This window comes from Seriola aureovittata, chromosome 18 (genome assembly GCF_021018895.1).
Source record: "Seriola aureovittata isolate HTS-2021-v1 ecotype China chromosome 18, ASM2101889v1, whole genome shotgun sequence".
Lineage (NCBI taxonomy): Eukaryota > Metazoa > Chordata > Actinopteri > Carangiformes > Carangidae > Seriola > Seriola aureovittata.
This window is the reverse complement of record NC_079381.1, coordinates 2409195-2419413: the sequence shown is the minus strand read 5'-3', so window position 1 is coordinate 2419413 and position 10219 is coordinate 2409195. Positions and strand designations below refer to the sequence as shown.

The window sequence follows — 10219 nt, the reverse complement described above, 5'->3', positions numbered from 1 at the left end:
AGGCTCCAGGAAAGGAAAATATCCCATATGTGCAAATGTAATACATGTCTATATATTGAATTTTCATATATATATACAAATAAAGTAAGATCATAAATGTGCATAAAAATATAATACATGAAAATGACATATGGAACCTATTACAAATTAGAACATTTTTATATATTAACATATATGTCTAGCTCATACAAATATGTATGTTTATGTATGTATGCTTATATTGTCACATATGTATTTTTACATCACAAAACCCATCAATATATATTGATATATGTAAATATAAAAGATAGATGTGTATGTTTACAATTAATAAGAAAAACATATATAAACATCTAAAATTAAAAAAATGTAAAAAAAAACCATAAAATTATGTTGTAATAAACCTGCATACATACAGTATATATATATTAATATATGATGTTGCAGTTGTATCACGTTAGAACTGTATATAAATCCATAATATAGATATTTTTAATAAATGTACATATATATGAATTTTACTATGGGTATTTCATACGTTATAAGGCATATATGGAAACATCACTCTTGATACAGGGACATATATGTCATATATAATATTTCTGTAAAGTTAGATTTACATGCATTAAAAATAAGAAGTAGGATTTGAAGTTATCAAAGTAACTTCAGGTTTAACTCTGGGTTTTCATCCTATGACAGTAGTTCTCTTGTTACTGGGGTAAATCACCATGGTAACTAATGCTGAACTCCTAACCTGCAGGTTAATTCAGAGGATCAGATCAAAACCTGTCAACAGCCAAACTACTGACCAATCAGATACCTACAAAAACAGAGTCACCATTCCTACAGGATCCTGACAGGGACAAAAGAGGTTTACAATAATGTGATCAATAATAACGAGTAGTAGATATAAAATATAAATTAGTGGATGATTTTGTAGTTTGATTCTTCCCATGTTTCCACTCTGGTTTTTAAACAGCTTCTAACAAACAGGAGAGTTTATCACTAAATAACTACATAATAACTCTTATATCTTCATTTGAAGCGAACACAGATTTTTTACTCAGACAGGATTCCTGACAGTGATGAAGCTTTTACTCCTCTTCATCACTGCAGCTCAGAATAACACGAGGAGAAACAAAAACTAAACCAACAAGGATCCACACACTGTTCAATGTTTCGTGGTTATAAATGAACATTTCAGTCAGACTGACTCATCAGACATCAACTACTTCTCTTTTCTTTCTCTGCTCTGCAGCAGAAACAGTCTGACATGAACTGTTTTATTGTTATTTATCTGCAAAAGAGTCAAAATACTCAGTAAGAATAATTAAAGCTTAATTTGAAGCTTTCATTTCGTAATACGTAATACTTTAATAATTGAAAATTATTTCTAGATTTTCATTTTTACTCTACTCATAATACTGTTTACATTTCACCTTGTTGAATATCCCTTTGTGATGTCACTATAACTAAATTTATCTGCAGGTATCAGTGCTTCCTGTCTTACCTCCTTTAGCATAGGAAACACTGGACCTTCCTTTATGACAGGACAGGAGATAATGTCAACACAACTACCACAGAGGAGGTTTGGAGTACTTTGGTAGGTGTTTATACATCATGTAACTGCAGAGCAGCCTGATCAGAGAGACGATGAACCAAGTCCAGTGTTCACCCTTCATTCAGCTGGAGCCGGTTCCACAGAGACAGACTTTGACTCTGGCTTAGATAAAACAAACAGCAAGACTCCAGATAGACGTCTAAAGTCATCTGTTGCAATGAGCAGTTTAGTTGTTGACCTTCTTAAGCCGGACTGTGGTACAATGAATTCTGGATAAATTAAGATTTTTTTTCAAAATAATAAAAAAAAAAAAATGGCCGACTGAGGAACCACATCCAACCGCTCAGCTCCTTTTACCCCAGTAGTTTGTCTTTTGGAACAATTCAACAGTTACAAGGACGTTTTACTTGAACACTGAAACAAGAAAAAGAAAAACCTTTTTCTCTTTCCCTTGTCTTTGCTCTCTCTATAAGAATGTTAGCAAACCACAAATTATGAGCCATGTTTTCCTGTTTCTTGTTGTTGGGTGCCACTTCTCAGCGCAGGTGTCATTCATTACTATGTTACCATGGTAACATTGGACATTGGACTGTTTTTGGCTTAAAATGAGTCAGTCTTTGTGTTTGTGAAATGGTCTGACTAACTTTTGACTATATGACCAAAATTAAGACTGGGGCCAGTTTCAATAAGATATTTCAGACTGGTCTGTAGTGTTGATCCAATCTTCACTTGACTCATAGATTATTCTGATGTTAGTAAAACTGTTCTACCATTGGCAGATGTTTGTTTATGTAGGACCCATCACTCGCTGTAAGAAACTCACTGAGGCCATGTTGATGCTACAGATATCCTGACCTTGAGTTTATATATAGATACTGCCATGTCCACATGTAACTGCTCAGAGAGATGGTGCAGCTTTTTCTAACGCTCATTTGTGGTTTTAAGAACTAAAACCCGTCTTAGTGTAGTTTTACATCTCCTCTCTCAGGCTGCTCTCTGGAGCTCTAGTAACAACAGGTCAGTGAGCCAATCAGAGAAGAGGACGCTCTTAACCTCTCCTCTGATTGGCTGATTTCTAGTTTCTGTGACTAGTTTCAGATTACATTCCTGTTTATTCAGTCATATTAAATATGAACCATTTGTGTGAGATTTTGTCATAATTTCTGTGTGAAGTCTTGAGTAATGGCTGAAGTGTTCTGTGAGGTCACACTGTCCTTGACCTTTGACCTTTGACCACCAAAATCAGTTCATCCTCGAGTCCAAGTGAATGTTTGAGATATCGTGTCCATGAGAATGGGACGGACATACAGCCTGAAAACAATATGCCTCCAGCTCTGACTCTCACCTGTGTGGAGGAACAAAGACATGAAAATCTCACTTTATACAATATGGGACCTTTAAGGGAATTGCCACAGAGCATGATGGGATGTCATTTGCTTAACTGTACCATGCCGTGCACCTGTGTGGAAGCGTCTACCTTTGTTATGTCTCTGTTTATTAAGGTTTCTCTTTATTTTGTCACCCGCCTGTAGGTCACTTACTTAAAATCAATCCAGGACATGACTGGGATTTTCCAACAGTCTAAACCGTGATGAAACTTGTTGACACACACTGACCTCTTGTGGCTGATCATGAGTGGTGCAGAGAACACAGCTGCTGGTTTTTCTTCAGTTTTATTGAAGACAGGGTGCACAGCGCACATGAACTGAAGCCCACTCCCTCCTTAAAAACAACACTGATCTCTTTTCATTTAGAGTTTTCTGCACAATGACTTGAAGATATTTAATGTTGAGCTCACATCAAGGTGATGACCGTCTGCATCTCTGCACCAAAAACATCATCTCAGTATCAAATGTGCAAACGCAAAGCTGCTGTCAGTTGATGACAGGCTGTAAAAAGTAAAAATAATCTTCTCCACATCAACTCTTCACTGAGTCTGTGACTTAAAACATCAGTAAAATTCTGTACATCTCTCCCTAAGGCAACCCTGTTCTCTGAAGCCTGTGTGCAGGGACAGGAGTCAGCACCACACACACACACACACACGCGCGCACACACACACACACACACACACACACACACACACACACACACACACACACACACACACACACACACACACACACACACACACACACACACACACACACACACACACAGTGTCTATTGCGTCTCCTCGGCCTGCGTTGGAGGAGCTGGTGGTGTTCTGGGCCTGCTGTGCTCCTCTGTTCCTGACCCATCAGTCATTCCTGCTGCTGCTGAGCTGCTGGGGTTCACCACCTCTGTCCCACTCTGCAGGAATTTACGCAGGTCTTTTAGAGCCGGTCTGAGCATCTGCACTAATGCCAGCAGGGCGGCCTGCGTACCCTCCAGGGCCTGGGCTTGTCTCTCCTGAGCGAACGCCTGAGCCTCCTGGGAGCGCCGCATCATGTGCAGCAGCTCGTTCTGGCCCTCCAGGTGCTGGGCGATCTGCCGGATGTGGACGTTGGTGACTCTCTGCTCCTGCAGCAGGCGGGCGGAGTTGAGGGCGATGCGGCTCTTCAGCTCCTGAGGTTTGGCCTGACCCTGAGGAGGAGGCGGGGAAGCTGAGGACGAGGCCAGCATCTCGACTGGAGCCTCGACGGCCGCCACCACGGTGGGAGCGGAATCACCGACGGTGGTGGTGCAGTACTCCACCACGCCTCCATCCTCCAGGGTGTGGTACGTGGTTTCAGCTGGACACAGGACAGAAAAGGCTTTTTAGTCATGAGTTACTGTAGCGAGAGAATCAGCAAAATAAAACCTCTCAGGTCACCCAGTTAAAGGAAACTTTAACATTTTGGGGAATTTGCAAATGTGCTTTCTCGTTGAGGTTGAGATGAGAAGATCAACTCTACTGTCTCTGTATGAAGCCGGGAGATAGAGGCTTTAACACTCCTCTGCTTTCGACTTTATACCCTCATTGGAGTGAAAACGTCCTGAACGGTACGACAGCCAATCAGAATGAGGTACTGCTGTTGAGAGTGATGTCGGGGGTGAGTGGGGTCAGTGGAGGATTGGCTCAGACAAACACGGTGCTGAAGAACTGAGCTGTGAGGTGACTGAAGTTAGAAAACATCACAGAAAACAAACAGACTGGTCTGGTACAGACCGACTGAATATTCTGTCAAAACAACTTCATCATCATCATCATCATCATCATCATCATCACATACACTGTGACATATCGGCTGTCAGAGCCATGATGAATGATGGGGATTATGTTGCACAAGAAGTTCACTGAGTTTTTAATTGGGAAAATGAGTTCAAACTGAGACAGCCGTCCTCCACTTTAACCTCACTGCTACACACAGTTCAGACTGCAGTCCTGCAGCGCGAGGCACTCTCTCTGTAAATGATTTTTATCTGCCACTGTGAGAAAAACAAATATTTATGATGATTGTTCCAGTACCAGCCACCAGGGGATCCTCCAGTTCATTTTTGGTGAAATATCTATTTTTATTTTTATTTTTGCCCTGTCTGTGAGAGGGAAACTTAACTTTATTTCCTCTCAGTGAGTGTAAATGTAATTATTTGTTGCCTGTATATCTGCACACTTCAGCTGAGGACCTTGTGTGACTGTTGACACCTCATCTTTTAGGGACTGGTTGGGGTTTGACTTGTCTCTGTCCACAGCAGTAAAATATAATCTTAACTAATTACTTATTACAGTTTTTCACAATCGTTAAAAGACGTTTCTTGAAACCTTCCATGCTTTTCCATGCAGCGCCATATTCAAAAATCATATTGTGATTACTTTGGCAGATACTGCGATTACAATATGATATATATTGTAATAAATCATGTGATTTCTGTCGGTCTTGTACCAAACAAACATGTTCCTTTACATCTGGAGAATATGATGTGTAGGCTGGAGCGTCTCTGTAGCATTACAACACTGATGGTGCTAACAAAGCGCAACAATGTACCTTCTTCAAAAAAAAAAATGCAGCTCCTGTGATTTCAATATCGCACTTGGCCATATTGTGATTTCAATTAATTGTGCAGCCCTAATATATACTGTATATATATACACACACACACACGTATCCAACAACCTGTGCACTCTGACCTGTCTTATATTGGTTTCATCACATCATCAGCAACAACTGTTCTTTAGTTGTGTGTAAGATATGACATCTGTGCTGTAGTTGTGTTTAACTTCTGCTACATGTGTTTACCATTGTACATCACAATCACAGTGCATCGCAGAGCAGAGTGTATTTTACTGAGTGAAAATGTGTTTAGAGTTTTGTAAAAAGGTGAAATGAGATCTACAACTTGTGTCTAACCAGGTGAACGAGTAACTGATTCAGTGAATGTGTTCAGGTCACTGAGGATTCGGTTCAGAGAATGGGATTTAGTGTCTTAGCAATTCATAAAAAGTGTAAAAGCTGACCGGCATCAGGCATCTGCTGTCACAGCTCAGACAGTTTATGTAATGACCAACTCCATGTATGAAGACCTTACTATGAGCCACGTGGACCGAGGTGCTCTTCTGTCTAAGAGTTACAGTGGCTGCTGGGAGAAACTCACCGTTCAGTGGCTTGGCTTCATCACAGACGGTCGCTGAGCCGGCTGGAAGAGCTACAACACACAGAGACAAGATGATGATAGAAATAACAGTGTTCTGTAGTAAACCAGCAGAAGACAGGAGAAAATATAAAACACACTAAACTGTAACACACCACATGATTCACAGGATCAGTAATATACAGGTAGTAACATGAGACTCTGGGTCATGGAGGATGTTTGTGCACAGTGTGTCTCATACACATCTGCAGCGAGTCAAGGACACACACATGCCATCAAGATCAACACAACACAAATGAGCTGCAAGTCGCACAGAGCAGAAAGCGATGAACCCGAGTGGAGCATTAAAAGCAGTCATGGATGTATTATAATACAACCATGCGAGTGCGTCCCAGCCGGGTTCATCACTTTTTAGCGTCCCCTGGAAACACTTACGCTGTTGTGTTTGTGCTACTTTCAGTGTCTGTGGGTCAGCACATGTCAGACACAGCAGCTCTGTCCTGTGGTGAATATCTGCCGCCTCTAGGACGCATTATTATCCTTTACAGCGGCATCTCTTATGCCGATGATATCCAGCTGTGCTGCTCCTTTCAACCTGATGACAGAAACCGCTTGTCCATTTTAATGAATGTTTAGATGACTGAATGCTAATAACACAGAAGCTCCTACCATTGCTGCGGAAAATGTGGTCTCGCTGATTGGTTGTGTTCACCACAACCTTAAAAATGTAGGTGTCATTTTCAACCAGTTTGTGTAATTTAATAATCATGTCAACCATCTTACGCACTCGAGTTTTTTCCATTCCAGGGACATCGCCAAACTAAGATCTGTGGTGACCATGGTCGGGATGGACACGATTATTCATGCTTTGTTTCTACTTGTTTAGATAATTGTAATGCTCTGTTTACTAGTGTGAATCAAACCGCCCAAAAGGCTCTTAATCAGAAATAACAAGAGATCACACATCACACTAGTTTTATCCTCCTTCCACTGGCTCCCAATCAAACACAGCATCCATTTTAAAATACCGGTCCTCACCATTAGAGCCTTTGCTTGGCCGAACACCTTAATACATTGCTGACCTCTTCCTCCCATATGACAAATCGGGCACAGGCTCTTAATTCATTTTATTGTCCGGTTTCTTAAAGTTTTGTACTTTTTTATGATGTAAAGCACTTGGTGGTTTCTTATCTGTGAAAGCTTCTATATAAATACATTGTTCCTTACTTACAGTGTGCTTCTGTGTCTGGGTGTGTGGTGAGTATTCGCAGCCCATGTGATGTGTCAAACTGATGAATGTTTTCTGAATGTGTTTTCTTTACTGAACCTGGTTTGATTAAAGCACGGATGAACCAGATCCTGTGTAAGTTACAAGGTTTCCTGTCTCTATTGGTCAGGAGCTGCTGTTCTGTTGGATTGAATCATATATATATATATATATATATATATATATGATGTTTGTATGTGTTGAGTTCAGTTCACTCAATGAGCAACATCTCTGTCTGAGCTCTGAGGATAAGTCCAGCAGAGGGCAACACATCAACAGTTCAGTCCGCCTCTATGAGCAGACAGCAGCTCTTCACACTGACTCAGCCTTGTGTATGTTCACAGTGGAAACTTGTGTAACTTACTCTCTGCCAGTGTGACGGTGGCGGCGGTGTTCACCGTCACAGGTAGAGTGATCTCAGCATCCGAGTCTCCCGCAGGTAAGCTGATGATGGTGGCCTCCCCCAGGAGGTTACAGATCCGCTGCTGCATAGCGGTGAGGATGACGGGAACTGGAGTGCAGTCAGCGGAGGTCCCCTCTATGGCAGCCCGCGCCTGGGCCACCTTCCGACGGACCTCCGTCTTCATGTCGGACCACTTCTTCTTCACCTCGGGTAACTCTCTGGGACAGGTGGTGACAGCGTTGACCTTTTTCAGGATGTCCACCCACGCGTTATTCTTTGCCATGTGTGTGACTCCAGCATTGAAGTGGTTAACCAGTGTGTGCTTTTGTTTCTCTATTTCTTCTACAATAATTTCCACCTCTCTCTCCGAGAAATTCATTTTTCTCTTTTTCGCCACCGAGGCCATAATTGCAGGAATTCCTCTTTAGCGGAGGTAATTGTGCGTATTGTACGCAAAAATAGTAGGATTTACTCCACTGATGTGCGCAACGTAATGGCTTCCAGAATCGGCTTCTTCTTCCTACTAACAACGCTTACGGTAGCTGTGCTTGGAGCCCCGCCCACTGACAGCCCATTGGCTGGGTGTCTCACCAATCATGTTATATTCTCTATTGCCATTGGCTTAATCACACGTCAATCAGTTAACGAGCCAAACTAACTATGTTCCACAGTTAACAGTTCAAAAATATCTTCACCGTTTATCTTCCAGCCGAAGTTGGTGAATGTGAGCGAGTAGGTTTTGTTTCAACATGTCATCAACACAAAAACACAAATCAATAATCAGTCAGAAAAATATAATGGATACTGTTTATGTTTTTGTGTGTGTGTGTGTGTGTGTGTGTGTGTGTGTTTGTGTGTGTGTGTGTTTGTGTGTGTGTGTGTGTGTTTCAGTAAATATACTGTAGAAAAAATATATGAAAAAACTAAGCTAATATAAGTTGATTAAAAACCTAGCATATAGAAGTGACAGCAAATGATTAATAACCTGAATGATAAGTTTAGCATATTAATTTATGTTACATAAGAAGGACACATGAGACTTCTTGATTTATTGACTTAGTTTAATGTTTAATCTCTGTTCCATTTCAGAAGCATCACGTGTGTTCTTTTCCCACGTTTAAAAACACAATTTTATGAGATTTGGCAATAACCCCTTGTTAGAGGATTGAAGTTTCATGGTTTTCTCCTTTCCATGCATCCTGACCTGATGATGGTAGTTCATTTTTCATTCTAAACCTCATACTTAACAATAATGCAGCCCTCAGAGAGACTTCTGGCTCTGCTCCATACTTGAACTCAATCATTCAGCCTTATGCTCCTTCTCAGCCACTGTGTTCCTCTAATGAATGTGGTCTGTCATCACCATCTCTGCACACGAGACGGTCTCACACTGTTCTGGTCTGTGGTTCCCTGATGGTGGAACAAGCTATCAAAGTCTATCAGAGCAGGAGTGTCCCTCTCTGTCTTCAAGGATCTGTTGAAGACTCCTCTCTTCAGAGAAAACCTCCTCTCCCACCCTAACATATGTAAGTAAGACAAATGTCAGTGTTGGTTGCTAGAAAAACAGGAAGACCTCCCAGTGAGTCCTAATGGTTCCTTACTGCACCTGTTGAGTGTTGGTGAAGCTCGGTGTGAACTACCTTCTCCCAGTCCTCCTTATTGCTCATGTGTGGACACTCCCAGGGAACTGGGGGAGGAACATGGTGGTCCACACCCCACACCTGGTTCTTCATTAAGAATAAATCTCATAAATAAACCTTCAGACTTGGTTTCAGCTCCTGCATGATTTCAGAATCATTTAGGAGGATGTTAGAAATGTATGATCATGAAGTTGATATAAATATACGAGGTCTGGAACGACAATGAAAAAATTTGAAACCTTTAAATTTATAGCATGATGGATTCAGTGTGAGTACAAGTTAGTGGGATTCCACCACTTCTATAAATAGAAGAATTCTGCTTGTTTAGAAGATTAATGGTGAACAACGACTAATAAAGATAACTGTAAACAAACAAGTCTGTAAGGATAAACCTGAGACTGTAAGGGGGTCTACTGGAAATATTTCAATCCAGCATGATTGGTTTGTCGGTTTAATGACAAAAGAGAGATCATTTCCCCGCTATTTTTCTGGTTCATAAGAGTAGATTAAGATAAACTCGTAGATCCTGTTTACACTGCTTTCATCATCAGGTAACACATAGCCTAATGGGATGGAACAATGGAAACACTGGCAGACAGTAAGGGAGGGTCAGACACTCCTACTTTCCTTTTCTCCTGTTAGGCTTTAGAATGAGCTCACCTCTGCACAACAAACAGTTTAAACGCTTCAGTGGTTTAAACAGGTCAGTAACAGCTGTTCCACCACACCACTCACACACAGATTTTCTCTGCACTGTCATAAAAAGTAATCCTTTTTATATACCAGTTATTTACTGAAACTAACACTTCAGTTAATAG

The 10219-nt window shown here is 41.1% G+C and overlaps 1 protein-coding gene across 1 annotated transcript; it reads right to left on the bottom strand.

Moving 5' to 3' along the window:
* Positions 1-3197: 3197 nt before the first annotated feature.
* Positions 3198-8483, bottom strand: naif1 (nuclear apoptosis inducing factor 1). Its single transcript, XM_056403768.1, has 3 exons — positions 7723-8483; positions 6095-6145; positions 3198-4254 (listed from the first exon to the last, which is right to left on the bottom strand). Exons 1-3 carry the CDS (start codon positions 8165-8167, stop codon positions 3704-3706), a joined length of 1047 nt encoding a protein of 348 aa, XP_056259743.1. The 5' UTR covers positions 8168-8483; the 3' UTR covers positions 3198-3703.
* Positions 8484-10219: the final 1736 nt, after the last annotated feature.

Coding starts and splice junctions, on each gene's coding strand:
- naif1 (XM_056403768.1), bottom strand. CDS start 8,167: ATGGCCTCGGTGGCGAAAAAGAGAAAAATGAATTTCTCGGAGAGAGAG. Junction 6,146..7,722: donor CACCGTCACACTGGCAGAGA/GTAAGTTACACA, acceptor TGTGTGTTGTAG/CTCTTCCAGCCGGCTCAGCG. Junction 4,255..6,094: donor TGAAGCCAAGCCACTGAACG/GTGAGTTTCTCC, acceptor TCCTGTGTCCAG/CTGAAACCACGTACCACACC.